The following is a 26,567-nucleotide window of genomic DNA, read 5'->3' on the forward strand; positions in this document are numbered from 1 at the left end:
ATAAATACATTCTTCCAACTCTGCTTGGGAAGATGTTTCCTTACTCCAGGAGGATTAAATTCCCTGAGAGCAAGGACCAGCCTCTGCTTTCTGCTGGGCCTGTTATGATCTGGGACAGATCAGTGGGCTTTCTGCTGGGCCTGTTATGATCTGGAACAGATCATCAGTGTCACGAGGGTTCAATAACTGCTGTGGCTGACTGAGGGCCTCAGCAGCAGTGGTGGAGTGTGAGGCAGGATCCCAGAATCACCCAGAGTTGGGATGGGTACCACCTTGTATTCATACTCTTTTCCTTCCATCTCTGTGGCAAGAGAGGCTGAGAGGTTTGTCTGAAGCCACCCATCAGTTAGCAGTAGGGCTCCTGTGTCTCCTCATCACCCTATCAGTGCCCTCGCATACGAGCCATACCACTAATCTTCTATAAACTTCCAATTTAAGAAAATGGGAAAAGATCAGAGTTTTAGGTCAAAATGTTTAATCATGATCCAAGGGGCTGGGGACTTGGGGACAGTAGTAGGCATTAAGCAAGACCCAAAGGCTTCAGCTCCCGATGCCCCAATGTTCAGGATTGCACGGCAGGGCAGTGTAGACAGCGGGCTCTCACCTTCCATTCAGAGGGGCGAGGGGACGGGAACACAAGCCTTCCTCACAAAGGGAATGTCTTCCTCAGCTGCCTCGGAACCCTCAGCCCTGCCTTCCTGGAGAGTGCAACAGGGAATGACTGATCGGGTTAGGCTCTGGGTGATCCTGGGAAACAGGAAGAAGGGTGGGGGGTGGGGAAGCAAATCACCACCAGAATATATGGCCAAACTGGGGTGACAAAGTCCTAAGGAGGGACGGCCGGAGACAGAAGAAGGAAGGGGTAAGGGAGGTTTGAAAACCAGCCAGTCAGGATCCGAAGGTGATAGATCCTGGCTTCTCCCAAGCCCTCCTCTGGAGCAGACAGGACGTGCCAGGTGGGATGTCTGCTTGGGTCCAGGGTCGCGGTGTTGCACACTGCATCTTCTTCCGGAGGCTGTCGTTTTCACACCCGTAACATGCTGCAAGTCCCTGAGGAAGCCCCGCTACCAGAGGGGTTGAAGCAGAACCAAAGTAAGGACGAAGAAAGAAAGAACAGGCAGCCTGGGCTGTGGTCTCGGAGCCGGGCTACGGTTCTGTGGAAGAAATGGAATAGAGTCAGCCCAGAGGACATCTCCCTTCATCGCCTAAGCCTCAGTCCCCTCCCCTTCCCAGGCCCTGTGCGTCACAGGTCCCGTTGTCTGCCTGGTCTGCATTTCCTCCGACTAGTGCAGTATGATCTTGACCTACATGACCGAGGAAGTCCTACCTCCTGCACCACAGAAAAGGTAGAGTCGCCCCAGTCCTGGGAGAAGAGTTGTCTGTGGAAACGCATCTTAGCTGCAATGGCCTCCGCTAAGTACAGGAGAAAAAGGAGATTGGAGCAAGGTGCCAGGGAGTTTCCCTGATCCCCCCCAAGCAAGAAGGGGAATGCCATGGGTCCCTGGAACACAGTGGGCAGGTGGGTAGGAAGTGGGAGTGAATTCCGACTCATTCTGCTTGCTAGTTCAAGTTCAAGTTGCTAGGGGGCCTAGGCAGGTTGAACAGGCAGCATGGAGGTCATTCTGGGAGCGGGAGGAGGAGTGGGAGGAGGAAGAATGGCTTCGTTGGAAGGCTAGAGGGCGAAGCCCAGAAGAGGGATGCTCTGACTAAAAGGATAGACAGGACCCGAGTGGGCCACACAGCTGACCCTTCCTCTCTCTGCCAGTCTGACCTGGCTCCAGGGGCTGGGTGTCAGAGGAACATACGCACTGAGGCAGGGGTTCTGGGAGAACGACCTCTCCAGCTGCTCACACTCGTCCTGCAGGTTGCCACTGCCTCGGCAGGTGCAGCTTAAGGCAACGCTAGCATTGACCTTGCTGATGAAGTTTGGGGTCATGGCAGTCCCTGGTGGGTGAAGAGAGGAAGGGGTTGTCAGGGGCTAGGCAAATTCCAACTCCGGCCTCCATCTTCTTCCGCCTGTCTCAGGACCTCAGCACCATCCTGGGTGCTGTCTCCAGTGCACTTACACCTCAGAGCTGACCGCGCTAAGGATTCCTACACATGCCCCAGCCTCACCAATCAGCCCCATGTATGCCCGCAGACATCTGGACTGCTCAGTTGTACAAGTCCCCAGGATGTCCATAGGATGGCAGTGGGTCTGGAAGTCCATCAGGCGTGATCTGGAAGAAAGGAAGTTTCCAGGGTCCCCACTGAGGATCCGAGTTGTGGAATATTATTTTAACTATGTAAAGACGTGTTACCTTTGTTCATGCGGTGGAATATGACTTTAACTGTGTAAAGACCTGTTACTTTTGTTTATGCTGCATTTGTTTGATTATGTAAAGATGTGTTGTGTTTGTTTCGCCTTGCCTGCCTAAAAAAAAAAAAAAACCCGAAAGAGCCGAACAGCCAATAGCCAGGCAGGAGATAGGCGGGGCTGGTGGGCAGAGTGAATAAATAGGAGAAGGAAGAGAGAGAGAAGTGGAGAAGAAAGAAGAGAATGAGGAGAAAGAGAGGGACACGCCCAGGGCCAGAAGACAGACAGACAGACACAAGAAGCAGTGAAAGTAAGAGATACAGAAGGAAAGAAAAGTAAAAAGCAAAAGGTAGACAAAGAGAAACAGATTAATTTAAGTTAAAGAAAAAAAAAAACCTAGCCAGAAACGAGCCTAAGCTAGGCCGAGCATTCAAAACTAACAAAAGTCTCTGTGTCATGATTTGGGAGCTGGTTGGTGGCCCAAAAGAAAAAGCCTGTTACAGATCTGGACTTCACCCTCACTGCCCTCCAGGTGCCCACGCCTGCCCTCATGCCCCCTCCTCTTCGGCCTTCAGGACTACATCCATCAGGATTCAGTTACCACTCCCAAAGCCCCACAGCCCATCACTATGAATGTGAGCTCCATAGTCCCTAGTCACATGACCAGTTACAGCTTCCTTCAAGTTTCCTTGACCATAAAACAGAGAGGACAACAGCATAACCATCACGAGGATGAAACAGGAGAAGGCATATATTGCATTCGGCATAGTACCGGGCACACGTTATGGGTTTAGCGAACGCCAGATACTCAGATTATTAACATTCGTCCTACATTAGGTGAGATGGTCATCTTAGTCTCTCTTTCTGTTGCTGCGATAAAATTTGGGGATTTTATTTTAGCTCACAGTTCCAGGTTACAATCCAACAGAGCAAGGAAGCCAAGGCAGCAGGAGCTTGAAGTGGCTAGTCACACCCACAGTGCAGGGGAGGAGAGAATGGATGCTTGCATGCATAGTGGCTAGTCACGCCCACAGTGCAGGGGAGGAGAGAATGGATGCATGCATGCATGCATAGTGGCTAGTCACGCCTACAGTGCAGGGGAGGAGAGAATGGATGCTTGCATGCATAGTGGCTAGTCACGCCCACAGTGTAGGAGAGGAGAGAATGGATGCATGCATGCATGCATAGTGGCTAGTCACGCCCACAGTGCAGGGGAGGAGAGAATGGATGCATGCATGCATGCATGCATAGTGGCTAGTCACACCCACAGTGCAGGGGAGGAGAGAATGGATGATGCATAGTGGCCAGTCACGCCCACAGTGCAGGGGAGGAGAGAATGGATGATGCATAGTGGCCAGTCACGCCCACAGTGCAGGGGAGGAGAGAATGGATGCATGCATGCATGCATAGTGGCTAGTCACGACCACAATGCAAGGGAGGAGAGAATGGATGATGCATAGTGGCTAGTCATGCCCACAGTGCAGGGGAGGAGAGAAGGGATGCATGCATGCAAAGTGGCTAGTCACGCCCACAGTGCAGGGGAGGAGAGAATGGATGCATGCATGCATGCATAGTGGCTAGTCACGACCACAATGCAAGGGAGGAGAGAATGGATGATGCATAGTGGCTAGTCATGCCCACAGTGCAGGGGAGGAGAGAAGGGATGCATGCATGCAAAGTGGCTAGTCACGCCCACAGTGCAGGGGAGGAGAGAATGGATGCATGCATGCATGCATAGTGGCCAGTCACGCCCACAGAGCAGGGGAGGAGAGAATGGATGATGCATGCTTGTATTTAGTTCACTTTCTCCTTCTTTATTCAGTCCAGTATCCCAAGACCAGGGAACGGCATCACTCACAATGGTGGGTTCTCCCACATCAATTACTGTAATTAAATGTAATCCCCAGAGCTGGAGAGATGGCTCAGCACTCAAGACCATTGGCTGCTTTTCTAGAGGACATGGGTTCGATTCTTAACACTCACATGGTGGCTCACAACCATCTGTAACTTCCATCCTAGAGGACTAGATGCCCTTTTCTGGCTCCCAGGGTACCAAGCATGTACACGGTACACATACATACATGCAGATAGACAAAATACATATAAAATCAAAATAAGTAAATCTTAAAAAACAACAACAACAAAAAACACTTAGCACACCAGTTTTCTTTAGGTGCTAAAATTTACTATGTCCTGTATCTGTTTCTTCAGTTTGTGTTACATTTTGCCTTGTACTAGGTGAATTGTTTACTTTTCTACTACTTCTCCCCAACTAGGAACCCCTTAAAGGCCAGTATTTTCCTCATTTTAAAATGTGTGAGATGATTGTAATGGCTACTAGAACCGTGACCACAGGTGCACAGAATGATTGAAGACTAGGTCACATCCTGCCCTCCAAAGCCAACTTAGAAACTGACTTCCACCTGACATGGTAGTACACACCTTTAATCCCAGGAGACAGAGGCAGGCAAATCTCTGAGAGTTTGAGGCTAGCCTGGTTTACCTAGGAAGTTCCTGACAAGCCAAGCCTACCTAGAAAGCTCCTATCTCAATACAAAGAAAAGAGTAAGAAAAAGAAAAAAAGAAACCAGACTCTCTCCCTATAACCCCTGAGTGTGTCATTTCACTTCTTTCTACTATGATTTGCTCATTTGTAAACGGAGGATGATACAAAATAGTAATAGCAACCATCTCATAGGTTTTTGGGTTTTTTCCCCGAAGCTTAGACAAGTAAATACTAAGTATTTAAAGCAGCATCAAGTTTGTAAGAAGTGGCTGGAAATGTTAGTATTATTACTCAGAGTTCCAAGTACAAGCTTTTAAAAAAAATGCACTTATTTTCATTTTATATAGATGCGTGTTTGCCTGCATGGGTGTATGTACACCATGTGTGTGCCTGGTGCCCATGGAGGCCAGAAGATGGATCCCCTGGAACTGGAGTTATCGACCACTGGAGCCATCATGTGGGAACTGAATTCAGGTCCTCTACAACAGCCTCGAGTGCTCTTTACAGGTGAGACACATAAACTAGTGTTTATGTGTTAAGTTTAGATCTGTCTGACTTTGAAACATCTTACTCATGCCCACCCTGCTCCACAGGAAATCACTCAAGACACAGATGTGCCTATTTTTGTTGTCTATATAGAAAAATGTCTGGCAGGGAATGCTCTCCAGAATAGTGACAGAATATTGAGTGATGCTTTAACTTATTTTTATTAGCATATATTAATTATGCATAATAATGGGCTTTGTAAAGACATTCTTATTACATTTTTAATTTTCGTCTTTTGAAATTGTCTTACTGTGTTTTTCAAGGTGGTCTTAAACTCCTGGATTCAAGCATCCTCCTGCCTCAGGCTCCTAAGGTTCTATCTAGTGTTCTGTAAAAACTAGGCTAACACTACAGATCTCATGGGATTCTGGTCAGAGTTAACTCGATCGGAGTGCTTGGCCTTCTGCGGAAGAGCAAGTGAATGCTAGTGCTCCTTAAGAACTTGATTTTAAGTTATTTCTATTATTGCTTTTTTAAGACAAGGTCTCACATAGCCCATGCTGGCCTTAAGTTCAGGATGTATGTGAGGATGTTCTTACATTTCTGCTCTCTCTGCCTTGGCTTCCAAATGCTGAGAGTTCAGATGTGAGCCACTATCCTGGCTTGGAATTTTATTTCTTTTTTAATTTTTAATGAAAAATACTTTCCTTGTTTATATAGGGAGTGGCTAGGGAGCCATAGTCTGTGAATGAGGATGAGAAGACACTTTCCGGAGTCACTTCTCATCACCTTCCATTGGCTGAGACGTAGTCTTTCTTAGTTCTGCAGCGGCCTACTTCTGCCTGGTCCAGAGGCTTTGGAGGTCCTCCTCCTCTGCCTCCCCACCCCAGGAGTTCAGGGATGCAGCGGCAAACCACCATATCCCAGTGCCTCCCAGCACTGGGGAAGCAGAGGCAGGCAGATCTCTGAGTTCAAGGCCAGCCTGGTTTACCTAGTGAGTTCCAGGACAGCCAGGACTATGTAGAGAGACCCTGTCTCACAAAAACAAGAAGAAAGAAAGAAAGAAAGAAAGAAAGAAAGAAAGAAAGAAAGAAAGAAAGAAAGAAAGAAAGAAAGAAAGAAAAGAGAGAGGGGGGGGAAGGGAGGGAGGGAGAGAGAGAGAAAGAAAGAGAAAGAAAGGAAGGAAGGAGGGAAGGAAGGAAGAGAAAAAGGTTTTCTGGAGCTAGTGAGATAAAATCACTTCCTACCAAGCCTGAAGACCCGAGTTTCCTCCATCTCTATCCACAACCTACTTAGTGGAAGGAGAGAGTTGACCTTTGACCTCCACAAGTGTATTCTGACTCTGGAGGTTGCAGGACTACCCCACATACCTCAACCTCACTAAATAAATGAATAAATAAACGTAGGGGGTTTGTTTGTTTGTTTTTGTTTTTTTAGGCAGGGTCTCAATTTGTGGCCCTGGCTGGTCTGGAACTAAGTTGACCAGGCATTTAGGAGGAAGAGAAAGGAAGATCAAGAGTTAGGGGCTGTATGAGACCTTGTCTGAAAAAATAAAAAAAGTGTCATGGCCAGGAGCGGTGGGGGTGTCTTTATAATCCCCTGCACCCAGGAAATCAAAGGGGAAGCTTAGGTTACATAACGTAGTGAATAGCCTGGGCTACGGAAGGAAGGGCAGGAGGGAGGGTTTCATGAAATGTCCAAGGTAAAACAGCCAGTGGCTCTCGGTGTCCTGGGACATCAAGTGCGGCTTTTGCGGAAGGAGAGCCAGACCCAGATAGAGGGGTGTGCCACGTCCTGCCCATCCCGCCCACCCTCACAGGGCACCTGCACAGAGGGTCCGCACGGCAGAAGCTCCGAAGATCCAGGCAGTTGGGGACCTCAGAAGGGAGGGCGCAGCTGGGGGCGATGGTGTTCCGCCGGCGCTCCCCACAGCCCACATCCTCGGGCCTGCAGGGGCACAGCAGCAGGGCCTGGGCATGGGACTCCGCCGCCTTCTCGAAGAAGGAGCGCAGCTGGGCCAGGCAGAGGTGGCGCTGGCAGCGGAACCCTGAGCACGCCTCCCCGTAGGCTTTGCGCAGGCGGTCACACTTGTCGTTAAGAGTACAGATCATAGCAAATTTGAGGCAGAGGTCCGAGTCTGTGGGGAGAGCAGCACCAAGTCACCAGGCTGAGTCTCACTAGGAAGCCCAGGAAATCCCGAGGTGACAAGCAGTTGAGATGCCAGAAAGAAAGGAATGTCCTGAATTAATCCATTCCTGACACTTCTCTCAGAAACTCTATCCCGTTCTCTGCCCTCGTCTGGTCTGGTTAAATGGTTGTCATCATCGTCATCACCGTCATCATCATCATCACCACCACCACCATCGCCACCACCCACATACATCTAACACCCACTCATTTATCTAGCATCCGAGCAGGAGACAGCTCAAATAAACAGAAGGGGTTCCTTGATCCTAGGCAGTGATGGTGGGAATCACCAATCAGAAGCTCTGCAACACCCCAGAGAACTTCCCAATCCGTTAGGACGGTGCAACCAAATTCTGCTTAGGTTTGATTAGGGCCTTTCTATTCTGTTAGGGTTGTGTTGGTTTGTTTTGAGAGGGCATTTTTTTCTTTTTTCTTTTTTAAGTGTGTGTGTGTGTGTGTGTGTGTGTGTGTGTGTGTGTGTGTGTGTGACAGAGAGACAGAGAGAGAGAGAGAGAGAGAGAGAGAGACAGAGAGACAGAGAGAGAGAGACAGACAGAGAGAGAGACAGAGAGAGAGAGACAGAGACAGAGAGAGAGAGAGACAGAGACAGAGAGAGAGAGAGACAGAGAGAGAGACAGAGAGAGAGAGAGAGAGAGAGAGAGAGAGAGAGAGAGAGAGAGAGAGAGAGAGATGCTGTGAGGAGAGCCGGAGGACGACGACTTCAGGGAGCTGGTTCTATCCCTGCACCATACGGGTCCCAGGTGGTCAGACTTGGCAGCAAGTGCCCTCACCCACTGAGCCATCCCATTTGTCCTGTTTTTGAGACAGGGACTCATGTAGTCCAGACTGGCCTTGAGCTCACCGTCTAGCAAGGATGCCCTTGAACTTCTGATCCTTCTCCTACTCTACCTCCCAGTGTTGAGGTGACAGGTAGGAGCTACCCTGCTATCTTTCATTTACTAATTCACATATGAAAATTCTCCCATATTCTGAAACTTTGAAAACTAGAATGATATATACATACATACATATATTGTTGTTGTTTCCTGAAACAGGGTTTCTCTGTGTCACAGTCCTGGCTGTCCTGGAACTCACTCTGTAGACCAGGCTGGCCTCAAACTCACTGAAAACCACCTGCCTCTGTCTCTCAAGTGCTGGAATTAAAGACATGGGCCACCACCACTTGGCTAGAGTGACATTTTTTATGTAGGGACTTGTGGGGCTAGGCTTCACTACATGCTGTGTACAAACCACTGAGCTACACCCTACACCCTTGATGATATTTATATTAACAGAATATTCCAACAAACAACCAATCTAGAATATTCCAGCAGCCTGTGATTTTTAACAGGTTATTTACTGATTCCTCCTAATGGGTTTGTTATGTATAAATCTGCAGGTTTTTCCTCAAAATTCCAATTCTAATATACATAATTGACTATACTATAAAACTCAATAAAAAATTCTTAAGCTGGATGTGGTGGCACAGGTCTATAATCCCAGCACTCAGGAGACACAGGCAGGTGAATTTCTGTGAGTTTGAGGCTAGCCTGATTTGCATAGTGATTTCCAGGCCAGCCAGGACTACACAGTGAGATCCTGCCTCAAAACAAAAACAAAAACAATAACAAAACATATATATATTCTTCCAGGCATAGGAGTGTACTCATATAATTCTAGCACTTGGAGACAGAAAAATAAAGAGCAGGACCTCAAGGCTAGTCTGGGCTGCATAGCAAAACAAGAAAAAGCCTAATTTAAAAAATAAGAACAACTATAAAATAAATCTTTCTTGTATCTTAAAAACTAGTGCCTGAACTTATTCTTTGATTTTTGTTTGTTTGGCTTGGTTTTTTGTTTGTTTGTTTGTTTGTTTTTGTTTTTTGTTTTTTGTTTTTGATAGGTAGCCTAGGCTGGCTCAGAACTCATTTTGTAGCTGAGGATGACCTTGAACTCCTGATCATCCTGCCTCTACTTCTCAAGAGCTTGGATTAGGGCCATGCATTTCTGTATTCTTTCTCAACCAGTTCACAGCCTCATTGTCCTGGGGAAAAAATGCACTTTACAGCCCTTTTGGACTGATAGTTCCCACCCTGAGTGACCCCTGTGGGGAATGAGATGCTTTCTACTTTTTTCTGCCCAACTTCTCACCCACCCCATTAGAATGGTTGATAACAAGCAATTTCCTAGTCCTTGGGGAGTTCTGAAAAAACTACTTTCCTGGCCACCTTAAATGTGGATAAATACTCCATTTCAGCATGTTTTCTGCGGCCTGCTGCTGCTCCCACACACCCTTCCTGAGGACCAGTGGCCTTAATGGGCTCTGGAGGTTTCCCTAGTAACTGTTGCTTTTTAATGACTTCTGTGAACTTAGACTCTGCACCACAGCTCAGACTTCCATCCTGACACAGCAGGCAGAAACCCTTCCCCCAAAGCCCCCTAGTTTATGCACCCCTCAGCCACGCTCCCCTCAGAGCCCAGGCCCAGCCTCCCTTTCCCCAGGCTTGTCCTCCACACCTGGTTTGAGCATGCTCAGCTTGTTGAGATTCATTTTCCAGGGTTTGCTGGTCACTGTGTCTTCATAAGGGGAGACATCTAACTCGTAGTCACCTGGAGAGGACAGGGAGTATGTGAATGTCAAGGGCAAGCACTGGCCAAGGGGAGCAGGGAAGGCTGAAGTTGCTGGGTTAGGCTGCAAGGGCTTGTGAGCAAAAGAAAAGACGTAGCCTGGTAGCTGGGGAGCGGCCAGCTGTGTAGATGAGAATAATTCAGAGCCATGAAGGTACAGGTCAGACCCAATGAATAAACACATGAAAATAATTAAGAGCTATCATTTGTTAAGCACATGGGATCCCAGGCATGACACACACACACACACACACACACACACACACGCACGCACGCACGCACGCACACTCACACACGCAAACACACCTCACTCCATCCTTCCTAGAAGTCTAAGTAGGTAAGAAGAAACTGAGGATGAGAGGTTGAATGACTGTGACTGCCTAAATTCACATTAGCTTAACAAGAAGGGGACCTGGGCTAGGCATGACGGCACCCACCTTTCCTCACAGTACTCTGGGACAAGGCAGCCGGATCTCTATGAATTAGAGGCCAGCCTGGCCTATATAGCGAGTTTCGTTTCATGCCAGCCAGAGCTACACAGTGAGACCTTGTCTCAAATAAAGGGGTGGGGGGTGGGGCGGGATATAAAAATCTACAGATTCCAGAATTTCTGCTCCCAAGTATAGACATTGCCTGTGGGCACACACTCAAACACAGAGACGCCTTCTCACTTTCTCTTGGCATTAGGGAAGGGGCAGCAATGGATTGTGCTCTAGGCTTGACCACTGGCTGTGGAGGCACATGATACCACACAGAAAGGGAAGTGACGGAGCTGGACCAGAATGAGAGAACCAGAGGAAGGAAAGACAGAAGGACCCCACAACCAACACACCTCTCCCAGTCATCCTGTGGGGCTGTGGGCGTCTGAAGGGCACTTGCTAGGTTGTAAGCATGGCGGTGCTCAATAAATGCTAATTAGTAAATGTTGTTGGGGGCTGGGATATAGCTCGGTAGTTAGAATGCTTGCCTGGCATGTGCAAAGCCCTGGGTTCAACCCCCAACACCAACAATAAATTGGGCACAGTGGCTCCTGCCTGTAATACCAGCATTCAGGAAGTGGAGCTAGGCAGATCAAGAATTCATGGTTGGGGCTGGGTCAGCAGTTAAGAGCACTGCTCTTCCGGAGGACCTGGGTTCAATTCCCAGCACCCACATGGCAGCTAACAGCTCTCTGTACCTCCAAGATCTGACACCCATGGGCTGGAGGGATAGCTCAGCCGTTAAAGGCTAGGCTCACAACCAAAAATATAAGATCTGACACCCCTACACAGACATATATGCAGGCAAAACACCAATGTACATAAAATAAGAATCAATAAATTATTTTAACCAAAAGAGTTCATGGTCATCTTTGGCTACATAGCAGGTTAGAAGTTAGCTTGGGTAGATGAGACCCAGTCTCTAAATCAATCACGGAAGAAAGAGGAAAGCACCCAACAGGCCTTTGTAAATGCATCTTTTTTCTTTTCTTTTCTTTTTTTTTTTTTTTTTTAAAGATTTATTTATTTATTATGTATACAGAAGAGGGTGCCAGATCTCATTACAGATGGTTGTGAGCCACCATGTGGTTGCTGGGAATTGAACTCAGGACCTCTGGAAGAGCAGTCAGTGCTCTTAACCTCTGAGCCATCTCTCCAGCCCCTGTAAATGCATCTTGAAGACTGCAGGAGCATGGACGTCAGACAAACAAAGAGGATGGGCTTTAAGAAAGGAAGACCTGGGAGTTCCTAGAGGGAAGTGGGCGAGTCCCAGAAGACGTCTCTGGGGAAGATCAGAAAGAGAAACGACTAGGATGAAGATTGGAAAGCAGGATAAAGAGTGTTGTGGACGGGCTGGATCCACCCATGGAGATGAAAGGTAGAACAAAGTCAGCTGATGGAAGCTGGCATCAGATGTAAAACGTGGGCAGGAAATACATTTTTCAGCCAGGCAGTGGTGGCGCACGCCTTTAATCCCAGCACTCGGGAGGCAGAGGCAGGCGGATCCCTGTGAGTTCAAGGCCAGCCTGCTATACAGAGTGAAATCCAGGACAGCCATGGCTACACAAAGAAACCTAATCTTGAAAAAAAAAAAAAAAGAAAGAAAGAAAAGAAAAGAAATACATTTTCCTTTTGAAAAGCCAGTGGGAGGAGGGCTTGTTGTAACTGCAGTTTAACCTAGCAAGTTCTGTTCTTTCTTTCTCTTTCTTCCTTCCTTCCTTTCTTCTTCCTTCCTTCCTTTCTTTCCTTTCTCTCTCTCTCTCTCTCTCTCTCTCTCTCTCTCTCTCTCTCTCTCTCTCTGTTTTTTCAAAACAGCAGAGGCTGGTGGATCTCTGAGTTTGAGGCCAGCCTGGTCTACAAAGTGAGTTCTAGGACAGCCAAAGCTACACAGAGAAACCCTGTCTCAAAACAAAAACAAAAACAAACAAACTAAACAAATACAGATTAGGAATTTCAGGATTTACAGGATTAAGAGATGAAACTTTTTCTCCTATTCAGACACAGACAATAAGCCTAGAGAGGCTTCTGAATTATAAAGTTGGTCATAACTCAACTGGGAAGAAAAATAAATCAAACCCATGGTTACCCTGACCGACATTGGGATCTCTCAGTTGATGAAGGAGGTAAGCAGTAAAGCCTGCCAGTTGGACAAATACATTCAGGAGAAAAAAAAATAGATTAAAGCAGTGACTCCCATGGAGGCCTGACAAGGGCCTTTTAATTAGGTCTAGAAGGGAGCACGTGTCTTAAGGTGTGGAAAAGCCTGCTGGGCTCATGAGATGACAGAAATCAAAGATATAAAAAGCAATTATGTGTTGGGCAGCCAAGAGCTACCAGCCCATATTAAAAGAGACTATGAGACTTAAAATCCCCAACATCCTTCAGGCAGGAAGCAGACTGAGAATACTGCTCAGTCCCCAAGGAGGCTGCAGTGCCCATTTTAAACATGGCCAAAGAGAATAACAGAAAGGCCAGAACCTGGCAGAGGGCTGGGCCAAGAGTCCTACAGAACAATGCACAGAGCAACTTTGTCCTTAAAGCACAGGGGACATCCCTCTTCCTAGCGGAGAGGGCCTTTCAACACCAGCTGTGAGTCAGGGTGCCCTGTGTCTCCCAGCCTCCCCCGTCTGAGGTTATTTGTGTCTTTGACTTGTGTCTGTGCCCTGCATATGTACAGAAGGCATAGGACTTGTCTTTTCAATTAATGGGCTTCTAGATCAAGAGGAACCAGATCCAGACCCAGCAGAGAAAATTCCATGAGCCAGGACATATGCCCATGTTCTCTACACTCAAAGGTTGAGGGCAGGAAGACACAGGTCTGAGGCCATTCTTGTGCTTCATAGTAAGACCCCTGAGCAAAAATCAAGTGTCCAAGTACCAGAAGAGGGTGTCAGATCCGCTGGAACTGGAGTTAGAGATAGTCATGAGCCGCCTCCTAGGTGCTGGGAATTGAACTCAGGTCTTCTGGAAAAGCAACCAGTGCTCTTAACCACTAACACCACTCTCCAGCCCCTCCCCACGCCACCCCGTTTTGTTTTGTTTGTTTGTTTTTGAGACAAGGCTTCTTACTGGCCTGGGACTCACCAAGCAGGCTCAGCTGTCTGGCCAGCACACCCCAGGGCTCCATCTTTCTGTTTTCCCGGCACTGGAATTACAAATGTCACATGCCCACTTGTTTGTTTTAATGTGGATTCTGAGCTCAAACTTAGGTCTTTATGTTTGCAAGGTTGACTGAGCTACCTCCCTGGCCCTTTTTGACCCCCCCCCCTTTTTTTTTTAAAGTTTTGGGTTTTTGTTTTGTTGTTTGAGACAAGGTCTCACTAGCCGAGGCTATCCTCAAATTTGTGGGGATCCTCATACCTCAGTCTCTCCAGTGCTGGGATTATAAGCCTCCATGCTTACCCTAAGGAAGTCTTTTTTGTTATCACAACATAGTCCCAGCACTTGGGAGACAGAGGCAGACGAATCTCTGAGTTCAAGGCAGCCTGGTCTACAGAGCGAGTTCCAGGACAGCCATGGCCACACAGAGAAGCCTGTCTCAAAAAACCCAAAATTAGTTAGTTAATTAATTAATTTAAGCTATGGCAAGAGACAGATGTGGATCTTGCGCGTGGCTCCCTCTGAGCCTTCTCTCTTGCTGCACCCAGTCTGGTTAATGAAAACCTTTCTGTTACAAGCTGCAGGATGAGCTACTTCCTACCCTCTCTGAATCAGGAGATCCCGTGGTGTTCCGAACCTGTTGTGGGTTGAGGACCTTTCCTCACTTTCTCTCAATATCCTATTTTAGGAACTCCTCAAGCTGGGACTCTCCCTGACTTAGAGCTTTGTGAAGAGGAAGATATAGGTAAGAAAAGTGGACATAAGGGGCCAGCAAGATGGCTCAGTGGTTAAAAGTGCTTGCCACCAAGCCTGCCAGCCCGAGTTTGATTCCCAGAATCCATATAGCAGAAGAAGAGAAGCAATTCCACAAAATTGTTCTCTGAGCTGGGCAGTGGTGGCGCACACCTTTGATCCCAGCACTTGGGAGGCAGAGGCAGGTGGATCTCTGTGAGTTCGATGCCAACCTGGTCTACAGAGTGAGTTCCAGGACAGCCACGGCTACACAGAGAAACCCTGTTTCGAAAAAACAAACAAACAAACAACAAAAAAAATTGTCCTCTGACCTCCACACTCGAACACTGGCATGCATACAAACACATATCTGCACACATGAATAAATAAATTTTTTTTTACCTTTTAGAGCTTTATTAGGAGGAGAGAGAGAGAGAGAGAGAGAGAGAGAGAGAGAGAGAGAGAGAGAGCCAAAGAGACACAGAGACAGAGACAGAGCGGGCGCAGAGGGAGAACCTAAGTTGTTGTTTTTTGGGTTTTCTTGTTTTTTTTGTTTTTCAAGACAGGGTTTCTCTGTGTAGCTTTGCGCCTTTCCTGGAACTCACTCTGTAGACCAGGCTGGCCTCGAACTCACAGAGATCCTCCTGCCTCTGCCTCCCGAGTGCTGGGATTAAAGGTGAGCGCCACCGCCGCCGCCGCCGCCGCCCGGCATATTTTTTTATGTGTTTTTTGAGACAGGGTTTCCTTGTGTAGCCTTGACTGTTCTGGAACAAGCTCTGTGGACCAGGCCGGCTTCGAACTCAAAAAAAGGCTGAAAATATTTTTAAAAGAAAGGTAGAAATAGGTAGAGGAGAGGGCAAAGTTTGAAGTTTAACCTAAGAAGATAATGCCAAATTTCCCCTGCATCTCTCACTAATGTCACACGTAGAACTTCATTCATCCCCACCAAAATCAACTAAACGGCCTGTCTTACACCAATGAGAAGGGACTTCCCCAAATCCACCTTCCCAGCTTAGTCCGGTCCAGGAGAGTGGCCTTACCAAGGCTGCGGGCAGGGTGAACGGTCCAGTAAATGTTCAGACAGGTAGCTTGGTGCTTCATGCGCCGGTGGCACGTGCAGCCCAGCAGAGAGCTGTTCCTAAGTTGTTGCGCTGCCTCCAGGCAGTCTGCAGACATGGAAGACTCCTCCAAGGGTAATTCGGTGCTTATACTGGAGGTGCAGGACTCCAGCTGATGGTAGGCAGCCTTGCAAGCGGGATCAGCCTGGCATGTCTTTCTGGCCTGGATACAGCTGTTCACAAACCTGCTCTCTGTGGGAAGGGAGTCTCCTGCAAAGACAGCAATCAAGTGAGGCCACAAGATCTGCCAGGGAATACTAAATCAGGAGGTAAGGTAGGGCAGATTCCGATGAAATTATGAGAAAATCTTAGGACATCACAAAGCGCTTTAAGAAAAAGTGTGGAGGGGGCTGGAGAGATGGCTCAGCAGTTAAGAGCCCTGGCTGCTCTTTCAGAGGACCGGGGTTCAATTCCCAGCACCCACATGGCACCTTACAAGTGTCTGTAACTCCAGTTCCAGGGGATCCAGCACCCTCACACAGACATATATAGGCAAAACACTAACGCACATTAAAAAAATAAATAAATTATTCAAAAAAATAAGAAGTGTGGAAGGTGCTGGAGAGATGGCTTAGCAGTTAAGAGCACTGGCTGCCCTTCCAGAGGACCCAGGTTCAAGTCCCAGCACCCATATGATGGCTCACAGCTGTCCATAACTCCAGTTCCAGGCACATATGGTGCACAGACATACACGGAAGCAATATAAATAAATTTAAATAAGTCTTATATGTGTGTGTGTGTGTGCGTGTGCATACACACACACGCACACGCACACGCAGTGCGCATGCCAGCGACGCCTATCAGAGAGCTGTTCCTGAGTTGTTGTGCTTCTTTAAAGTATATACACTTTTGGCGGTGGTGGCGCACGCCTTTAATCCCAGCACTCGGGAGGCAGAGCCAGGTGGATCTCTGTGAGTTCGAGGCCAGCCTGGGCTACCAAGTGAGTTCCAGGAAAGGCGCAAAGCTACACAGAGAAACCCTGTCTCAAAACAAAAACAGAAACAAACAAACAAAACAAAAGCAGATTAGGAATTTCAGGATTTACAGGATTAAGAGATGAAACTTTTTCTCCTATTCCGACACAGATGATAAGCCTGGAGAGGGTTCTGAATTATAAAGCTGGTCATAACTCAACTGGGAAGAAAAATAAATCAGACACATGGTTACCTTGACCGACATTGGGATCTCTCGGTTGATGAAGGGGGTACAAGAAACTGCCCTTGCCTCAATTGCTGACAGTTACTGTCCAAATTGGACCAGCAGAACACAAGAATGGCAACTACCAAACTTTGTCAAGACAAGGTAGGACAGTCCTCCAAAATCCCCTGCTTCACAGGAAAGTCTGTCAGACATTCTGGGCCTGTAGGCCAAAAATGGATGTCCCACTGTGGGAGCCCATTTTCAGGTTCCTCATGGCTTTACCTAGCAGGTCATAGAGAGGATGATTAGACCATGGGCCTGAGTGCAGGTGTCTGAAATGGTCTACACTTGGCTGTGCTGGGAGAGGAGGTCTTTTGCTCCACCCCTTGGTGTTTCTATGAATACCCTAGGGCAGAGACAATCAGGGTCCGCTGGAATAGGTTCCAGGCCCTTTCGAGGCTATCTTGTATTTTCTGTTTATCTCCACACTCTAAATCCTTCTATCTAATATTTCCTGCTGCTCTCACTCAAGAAAACTCTGGGGAACTGTGGGTTTGGTGGGTAGCCACCCCGCACCCCACATTGGGTGCCAGATGAAGTGTGAATTCTAATTGGTCTTAATAATAAAAACCCAGAGTCAGATATTAGGGGGTGAAAGCTGAAAGGTCAGAGAGGCAGAGCAGCAGCCACTAGTTCTTACCTCTATTGAAGCCTCAGCTGAAAAGGAGCTCATGTCCCCTCCCCACCTTATCACTTCCTCTCTCTCTGCCCAGCCAGTTCATTTCCTATCTGTCTATACAGACCTCCAGACCTCTATGGTTAACTAATGGCTAGCTTCACCCTCTGATCTTCAGGCAAGCTTTATTTGTTAAAGCACAAACAAGATATCACCACACACAACCATCTGTAACTCTAGTTCTAAGGGATCCAACACTGTTCTGACTTCCTCCAACACCAGACATGCACGTGGTGCACAGACATACATGCAGGCAAAACACTCACATACATAAAACAATAAAATAAATAAATCTAAAAATTAGATGTTCTGACCTGTGGTGGTTTGAAAGAAAATGGCCCCCCTAGGGACTGGCACTACGAGGAGGTGTGGAGGAAGTGTGTCACTGTGAGGGCAGGCTTTTGAGGTCTCCTATGCTCAGCTCAAGCTATACCCAGTGTGGTTCAGAGTTGCTTCTGCTGCCTGTGGATCAAGATGTAGAACTCTCCACTCCTTCTCCAGCACCATGTCTGCCTGCATGATGTCACGATGGCAATGCACTAAACCTCTGAAACTGTCAGCCAGACCCAATTAAATGTTTTCCTTTATAAGAGTTGCCATGGTCATGGTGTCTCTTCACAGCAATAGAAACCCTAAGATATGTATGTTCAATAAGCCCTGGTGCCTCAACAACTTCCCACAATCTGTTCCTCATTTTCCTTGGCCAGGCCTCCTCTCAGATCTCCATGGTTGTACCCTCCAAAGCCATTCTCTCACATCTTCTGGATATCTTGGTTAGTGAACCCCTTTTGTAAGCTAGAAAACTTTTTATTAAGGTAAAATTCCCACAACACAAAATTTACCTTCCTTTAAAATTTTTTATTCTATTTATTTATTTATGAAGGGCATGTATGCATAGCACAGATGTGAAAGTCAGAGGACAATCAATAGGAGTTGGGCCTCTCCTTCCACCATGTAGGTCCCAGGAATTGATCTCAGGTTGTCAGTCTTTTTTTTTTTTTTTTAAGATTTATTTATTTATTATGTATACAACATGTATGACTGCAGGCCGGAAGAGGGCGCCAGATCTCATTACAGATGGTTGTGAGCCACCATGTGGTTGCTGGGAATTGAACTCGGGACCTCTGGAAGAGCAGTCAGTGCTCTTAACCCCTGAGCCATCTCTCCAGCCCCAGGTTGTCAGTCTTGATGGTAAGTGCCTTTACCCACTGAGCCACCCTGCCAGACCTCAGATTCACCTTCTTATTTATTTTATGTGTATGTTTGCCCTCATGTACATATGTACATCATATGTGTGTCTGGTGCCCATGGAGGCCAGAAGAGGGAGTTGGATATCCTGGAACCAGAGTTTGACAAAGTTATGAACCTCCTTGTGGGTGCTGAGCACCAAAATTGGGTCCTCTGCCAGAGCAGCAAAATGCCCTTAGCCACTGAGTCAAATCTCCAGCCCTGCTATGCTTAACTTTCATGGGGGAAACTACCAAATTGTTTTTCACAGAAGCTATATTTTTTAGATTTCCACAACCAACCTGCAAAGATTCTAGTTTCTCCTCAGACCTACCAAGTCTTGCTATTTTCCATCTTAGTAATAAGCCAAAGAATAAGATTCAGGAAAAGTCCATGAATGAAAGATGTATAGATAAATGAATTTCACAAATTGAATACATCTATGTAACCAGCAACTGAGTAGTAAAACTGAACATTACCCATGGCCCAGAAGTCCTTTTTCAGTTTTCTACAAGAAAACCAGTGTTTTTTTTGTTTTTTCGAGACAGGGTTTCTCTGTGTAGTTTTGGTGCGTGTCCTGGAACTCACTCTGTAGACCAGGATGGCCTCGAACTCACAGAGATCCGCCTGGCTCTGCTTCTTGAGTGCTGGGATTAAAGGCGTGAGCCACCACCGCCCGGCCCAGTGTTTTTGTTGTTGCTGTTGCTTTGTTTTGTTTTTGGGGTTTATTTGTTTGTTTGTTTGTTTGTTTGTTTTTTCAAGACATGGTTTCTCTGTAGTCCTGGCTGTCCTGGCACTTGCTCTGTAGACCAGGCTGTTCTCAAACTCACAGAAACCATGTCTCTGAAGTGTGCCACCACCGCCCAGCTCAATATCTTGTTTCTAACATCAGAGATCAGTTTTCTTTCAATCACTTAATATGTGCTTTTTTTACATCTTGCCAAGTACGTATTCACGTATGTGTGTATGTTATGTGTGTGTTTATTTATCTGTTTGTGTGGGTACTGCCTGTGTGCAGTATCTGTGCCTATACACACACATGCAGAAGCCACACCAGGCTAGAGTCTTATTCTGTAGCGGAGCACAGAATGGCCTGGAGACAATCCCCTCAGGTGTGAGCCAACATGACCATTTAAAAGTTCATGTTACCGCCGGGCGGTGGTGGCGCACTCCTTTAATCCCAGCACTCGGGAGGCAGAGCCAAGCGGATCTCTGTGAGTTTGAGGCCAGCCTGGACTACCAAGTGAGCCCCAGGAAAGGCGCAAAGCTACACAGAGAAACCCTGTCTCGAAAAACCAAAAAAAAAAAAAAAAGTTCATGTTTGTTTTTTGAACTAGGGCCGTAGGTAGTCAAGATTTGCCTCAGACTCTCTATGTAGTGGAGGATGACCTTGAACCTCTGAAATGGGATTACAGGCATGCACCACCATGCCCAGTTTAGAAGCCTTGTCTGGGCTGGCAAGATGACCTTTTCTACCAAGCCTGAGAAAATAATGCAGGTTGTTCTTTGACCTCCACATATGTGCTCTCCAATCACCCCAAATAAGTAAACAAATGTAAAAGATGAAGACAAAGAAGGAGGAAGAGGAGGACGAGGGGAGGAGGAGGAGGAGGATTAGGAAGAGGAGGAGGAAGAAGAGGAGGAGGGGAGGAGGAGGAAGAAGAGGAGGAGGAGGAAGAGGAGGAGGAGGGGAGGAGGAGGAGGAAGAAGAGGAGGAGGGGAGGAGGAGGATTAGGAAGAGGAGGAGGAAGAGGAGGAGGAGGGGAGGAGGAGGGGAGGAGGAGGAGGAGGATTAGGAAGAGGAGGAGGAAGAAGAGGAGGAGGGGAGGAGGAGGATTAGGAAGAGGAGGAGGGGAATAGGAGGGGAGGAGGAGGGGAATAGGAGGGGAGGAGGAAGAAGAGGAGGAGGAGGAAGAGGAGGAAGAAGAGGAGAGGAATAGGAGGGGAGGAGGAAGAAGAGGAGGAGGAAGAAGAGGAGGAGGAAGAAGAGGAGGAGGAGGGGAAGAGGAGAAGGAAGAGGAGGAGGAGGGGAAGAGGAGGAAGAAGGGGAGGAGGAGGAGGAGCAGGAGCAGGAGGAGGAGGAGAGCACTGTAGAGATGATTCAGCTCTTAAGAGAGAATTATGCTCTTCCGGAGGACCTGAGTTCACTTCCCAGCATCCACAGCAGGCAGCTCACAACCACCTGCAACTTCAGTTCCAAGGTATTCAACACCCTTTTCTGCCTCCATTGGCACTTGCACTCACACAGCAAGAGAGAGATACACAAATACACATAAATAATGAAATTGTTTTTTAAGAAAAGAAAAAGAAGGGGGCTAGAGAGTTGACTCAGAGATTAAGAGCCCTGGCTAATCTTGCAGAGGACCTGTACTCAATTCCCAGCAACCACATTACGGCACACTACTGTCTCAAAGACAAAAAAGAAAGAAAGAAAAGACCTTTACCAATGAGGGACGTGGATTTAAACACACTGAGGAATTCTAGAAAGTGTAAAGAGATGCTTATTACAAATAAGTATGGGTTAGTGGTTGACTGAGAGAAATGCCCCAGGTTTCAGTCCCATCACAGTCGCTGAAGTAAACAAACACTTAACTAAACCAAAGGTTGAGTCCTAACCAGTTCCGAAGAAAACGTTCTTTTTCAAGGCCCGCCTGGACTACAGAGTGAGTTCCAGGAAAGGCGCAAAGCTAAGCAGAGAAACCCTGTCTCGGAAAAACAGCGGACCAAGCCTGAGCCTGGTGGATCAAAGGGCCTCTCAGGCCACAATGAATTTGGGAGGGATTCAAACGTAAATTTCAAGAGGAAAAAAAAGTAGAGGTTGCTTCCTGGATTGTGAAACAGGGGCTTAATTCAGGGCAAGCTCATAAACTGATACAAGGCACAGATGTTTGCTTTAATTAACACACATGTTTTCTTTTCTTCTTGGCTGGCTGGTGTTGGGAAACTGAATCTAGCTCACGTTAGGCAAGAGGTCCCGTACCCAGATATGTCCCGAGTTCTTTTTCTTTTCTTTCTTTTTATCTTTTTATCTTTTTCTGCACTAACGATTAGAGACTGAATGTCAGGCAAGTGCTACCACAGATCTATATTCTTTTCTTTCATTTTTAATATTACTTATTTTTGAAACAGAGTCTTCCTTGGTAGCCAGGACTGGTTAGAGCTTGCTATGTAGTCCAACTGCTCTAGAACTCACCACGTAAATCAGGCTGTCCTTGTCAAATAGACCTGTCGTTCATTCTACTTTACTAGCTAATGAAGAAGGTGTTTAATGTTTACCTCTGACCCTAACATGCAGCCGCAGGTTAGGAGGAGTGGAGCTTCCCGGTGGACAGCCCAGTCAGACTCACGAGTGCTAAGATTACACCACACCAACTTTCCCTTACCTACTTTGACCTAAAAAAGAAAATCTTTTAGAGATGTAATGAGTGGCTATTTAAAAACCAGACAAGCTGGGCATGGTGGCGCATGCCTTTAATCCCAGAACTCAGGAGGCAGAGGCAGGTGGATCTCTGTAAGTTTGAGGCCAGCCTGGTCTATCTAGTGAGTTCTAGAACAGCCAGGGCTGCCTCAAAAAACCAAAACTCCAAACAAAACAAAACAAAAAGCACGGTGCTCCACAGCATGGAGGTGCATACCTTTTCCCGGCACTCAGGTAGTAGAGGCAAGTGTCCAGTGATGGCTATATAGTGATACCCAGGCTCAAGAAGAAAACTTTCTCTTAGAAGAGTGGGCACACTCAGGCTCCCGTGCCTGTAATCTTACATCCAGAGTTGAGTAGTGGCAGCCCCATTTAAGCACGTTGTGCCTTTTCTAACCGGTTCTAACTGGGTTCATCAGAGAAGGACTAATTGTCAGCCTTTGGGGGGGCACAAGAGCCTCATTTGTCTCCCTCCTGTGGTTCCTTGCATGGACACCCGCTGGTGGACGAATGAGCCACGAAAAAGAACAAGCATCAGGAATGTTGTCGCCAGCCCAGTCTAGCTCTAAGTGAGAACCTAGAGCTCATGGTTTCTACCTAGTTTAGAAGGATTTTTAGGCCATGATGCCACTGCCCTGAGAGTGGAAAAATCCCCTTTGTGTTTGGCTCGGGGTGAGCAGTGGTATTCTCTCTTAAAAACTCCCTGTTAGTGTTAGCTCAGCAGCAGCACTTGGCAGCTCCTGGGCAGCAGTGAGGGGTGTGTGTGTGTGTGTGCGCGGGCGCGCTGTAGTGCTGGGGATTAAACCCTAGGGCCTTAGGAATGATGCAAGGGAAGTACACTCACATCCTAGGCCCTGGTACGGCCACCTGAGCAGAAAATATTGCGAGTGTTACTGTGGAATGAACCTGTCTGTCACTCCGCTTCACCAATTAATGAGGAAGGTATTTAATGTTTATCTCTGACCCTAACAGGCAGACATACGCTGGGACTAGTAGAATTTCCTGGTGGGCAGCCAAGTCAGACTGGTGAGTTCTCACTGCCCAGATTTACGGATGGAGACACGCTGTAGAGACGAGTCCCTCCCTTTTTTCCTTTCTCATCTACTTGTTCCTTGTATGTGTGTTGTATGCGCATATATGCATGTGTGCGTGTGAGTGCCCATGAATGTGTTTGCGCATCACGTGCCTGTGGAGGCCAGGGATCCATGGTAGGTGTCTTCCTTTATCACTCTCCACCTCCACTTTTTGAGACAGATTTTCTCACCAGATCTGGAGCTCACCATTTTGGCTAGACTGGCTGGTCAGCAAGGCTCTGTCTCCACCCCCCTTCACCCCACCCCTGCTGCAGGTGTTACAGATGTGAGCCACTGCTCCCAGCTTTCACATAAGTCCTGGAGATCTGGAACGCAGGCCCTCAAGCTTGCACAAAAAGCATGCCACCTATTTGAGCCGTCTCCCTAGACACACACTGCTCCTCTTCCCCACACCTGCACCTTGTTTGGAGACAGGGTATTGTTGTGTATCAAGCCCAGGCTGGCTTCAAACTCAAGATCCTGGAGAGTGCTGGAATTACAGCACCAGGCCCCGCTCCACTGTATTTCTGTAGCGCCACCTCTGTGGTGTGTGGTCTCTCACTCACGATTCCTTCAACTCAGGCTAGGCTGTGTTTGTTTGTGTGTTGTCTCCCACAATGAGACTCCGAGTGCCTTTCCTCTTTCCTAAGGTCGTTATCATTCTTTGCTAGGACTTCAGTCCTTAGGATTCTCTTCCTTGGGCTAGAAGGACATGGCTCTAAATCAGCCCCGAGTTATAGAATTCCACAAAACTTACTGTGGATCAGTTATCCTCTGGGGAAGGCACTGTACTGGGCACCTGGTTGGGGGAAAGCCATATGGCCTGACAGGGAGTTCACTACACCAGCTCTGTGGGACCCCAACAGTGGGAGTGGGTGTGTCTCTGGCTCTCGCCTGCTCTTGGGTCCCTTTTCCTCTGACTGGGTTGCCTTGTCCAGCTTCCATATGAGGGTTTTGCTTTGTCTTATTGTATCCTGTTCTGTCCTCCTTGGTGGTTGTCTCTCAGAGGCCTGCTCTTTTCTGAAGTGAAACAGAGGGGGAGTGGGTCTGGGGGAGGGGAAAGGTAGGTGGGGCTGAGAGGAGTGGAGGGAGGGGAAACTGTCCTTGGGATGCAGAGTATGAGAGTGACAGACCCCAGACTCAGGGTACTACCCTCTCCGGTGGGCACCCCAGAAACCCAGACTCCAGACCAGTTGATGCAATCAGCATGAGGCTTTTATTGATCGTTTGCTCAAACGGGCCCCCTGCACTATTCAGTGAGAGGAGCCCCGAACAGCAACTGCAGGCATCTTTTAAAGGCAAAACCTACAAAATTAGCGTAGCATTCGGGGCAATACATAATTGTCTAGTTTTAAGATCAGCACCGGGGAGAGGGGAGTACAGCTATGGGGACTTTTCATGGGGGCTGCTTTTCCTCCTAGAATAGCCACAGGATGTTCTGATAGACCCAGATAATATCACAAGATTATTCTGCTGAGGCTACAGGATGCCACAAGAAATGTCATATGAATGTTCTGCTGAGGCTGACGGTTTGGGGGCCTCTTTCTCATGTTTAACTCTTTCAAGAGAAAATCTATTTCCAACTAAAAAATGTATCAAGCAAGTGGATCTAAAAAAAAAAGAAAGAAAAAAAAAAAGACTTAATCTCAGGACTTGGGAGGCAGAGGCAGGTGGATTTCTGTGAGTTTGAGGCCAGTCTGATTTATATAGAGTTCCAGGTCAGCTAGGGCAACATATGGAGACCCTGTCTAAGAAAAAACAAACAAGAAAAAAAAAAACCCACAAACAAACAACAACAACGCCCTACATCCACTGAGATTGGGGGTTGTAGCAGAGCTGAGCGCTCCACTAGCAGGCATCATAAAACAGGAGGGTGGCGGCATGCTGGGGAGGTCTTTCTCTAAGCTGCCAATGTGTTGCTCTGATTGATTTGATAAATAAAACGCCGATTGGCCAATAGCCAGGCAGGAAGTACAGTATAGGCGGGACAAACAGAGAAGAGAATTCTGGGAATAGGAAGGCTGAGTCAGGAGTCTCCAGCCAGACACAGCGGAATCGAGATGTAAAAGTACCGGTAAGCCACAAGCCACGTGGCAATTTACAGATTAATAGAAATGGGTTAATTTAAGATATAAGAACTGTTATAAGTAATATAAATCTCTCTGTGTGTTTGCTTGGGTCTGAGCAGCTGTGGGCCCCCGGCGGGACTGGAGATAACTCCAGCTGCGGTGGCACACATCTGTAACCCCGGCACATGGGAGGTGGGAGCAGGATTAGAAATTCAAGGTCATCTTTTTTTTTTTTTTTTTTTTTTTTTGGAGACAGGGTTTCTCTGTGTAGCTTTGCGCCTTTCCTGGAACTCACTCTGTAGCCCAGGCTGGCCTTGAACTCACAGAGATCCGCCTGGCTCTGCCTCCCGAGTGCTGGGATTAAAGGTGTGCGCCGCCGCCGCCGCCGCCGCCGCCGCCGCCGCCACCACCACCACCGCCCGGCCAAGGTCATCTTCTTATGCATAGCCAGTCCCAGAACAAGGCTACTACATGAGACTTTAAAATAAAAAGCCAGCGGGGGGGGGGGGGGGGGGGGGGGGGGTGCCGCACGCCTAAAGTCCCAGCACTCAGAAGACAGAGGCAGGCGGATCTCTGTGAGTTCGAGGCCAGCCTGCTCTACAGAGCGAATTCCAGGTCAGCCAGGACTACACAGAGAAACCCTATCTCGAAAACCAAAAAAATAAAATATAAATAAATAAATAAATAAAAAGCACATTCCCGTGTAGGAAGAGAGCATGTTGGTGGTAACATTCTCAACCACACAATCAGGTGATGAGGTTAGCAAATTCCAAGCAGTTTTGAAGCCTATTCTGTGTCAAGTCTACGCAAATTCTTTAGTTTCTACTCCCTTTAAGCCGTAGGAAGAGTTGGAGGCCACTGAGAGCCAATGGCAGCCTCTGATCAGATTCTCTCCTCCTGGGGATGCTGACTTGGCAGTGCCCTGGCTTCGGGTTGCCCCACAACTGATTCAGATGCACCTCAAAAGAGGCACGAAGTAGAACCAGGGTCGAGGAGTTGCTCGGGTGGCCAGGATTCGCTAGGGCTCCATCTACACGAGTCCATACTCTTGTACAAGCTTGGAAACGAGCCCCTTTCGGACCCCTCTGGGCTGCCTACCCCGGTTCCCCAGACTCGAGGGACAGAAGAGCGAGAACACAAGGCAGCTAGCTGAGCCTTACCAACACTCCAGGCTCCACCTGCCCTACAGCCCTAGAGGGTTCTGGCTGAGGGAATGCGCGGGCGACACTTACCTGCTCCAAGTGGCAGCCACAGCGGCAGCACCAGCAGCAGGACCCCCAGGGGCGGCAGTCGTGGGCTCCCGGAGCGTCCCATGGCGGGTCGTGGACGCCGGGTGTCCGCTCTCCCGGAGCTCCGCCTGCGCAGGGCGCAGC

General features: G+C 47.8%; 1 protein-coding gene across 1 annotated transcript; it reads right to left on the reverse strand.

Annotated features, from left to right (window-relative positions):
* Positions 1 to 458: 458 nt before the first annotated feature.
* Positions 459 to 26,567, reverse strand: Gfra3 (GDNF family receptor alpha 3). Its single transcript, XM_059246286.1, has 8 exons — positions 26,427 to 26,567; positions 15,454 to 15,741; positions 9,993 to 10,085; positions 7,113 to 7,425; positions 2,116 to 2,219; positions 1,810 to 1,944; positions 1,328 to 1,413; positions 459 to 1,154 (listed from the first exon to the last, which is right to left on the reverse strand). Exons 1-8 carry the CDS (start codon positions 26,506 to 26,508, stop codon positions 1,065 to 1,067), a joined length of 1,191 nt encoding a protein of 396 aa, XP_059102269.1. The 5' UTR covers positions 26,509 to 26,567; the 3' UTR covers positions 459 to 1,064.

This window comes from Peromyscus eremicus, chromosome 19 (genome assembly GCF_949786415.1).
Source record: "Peromyscus eremicus chromosome 19, PerEre_H2_v1, whole genome shotgun sequence".
NCBI lineage: Eukaryota > Metazoa > Chordata > Mammalia > Rodentia > Cricetidae > Peromyscus > Peromyscus eremicus.

What these genes read in the sequence shown, in the direction of transcription:
- Gfra3 (XM_059246286.1), bottom strand. Translation starts at nt 26,508, where the DNA reads ATGGGACGCTCCGGGAGCCCACGACTGCCGCCCCTGGGGGTCCTGCTG. An exon ending in CGTGCGGACCCTCTGTGCAG is followed by an intron (nt 2,220 to 7,112) that starts GTGCCCTGTGAG and finishes CCTTTCTTCCAG; the next exon opens with ATCACGCCTGATGGACTTCC. An exon ending in CCTTTTCTGTGGTGCAGGAG is followed by an intron (nt 1,155 to 1,327) that starts GTAGGACTTCCT and finishes TTTCTTCCACAG; the next exon opens with AACCGTAGCCCGGCTCCGAG.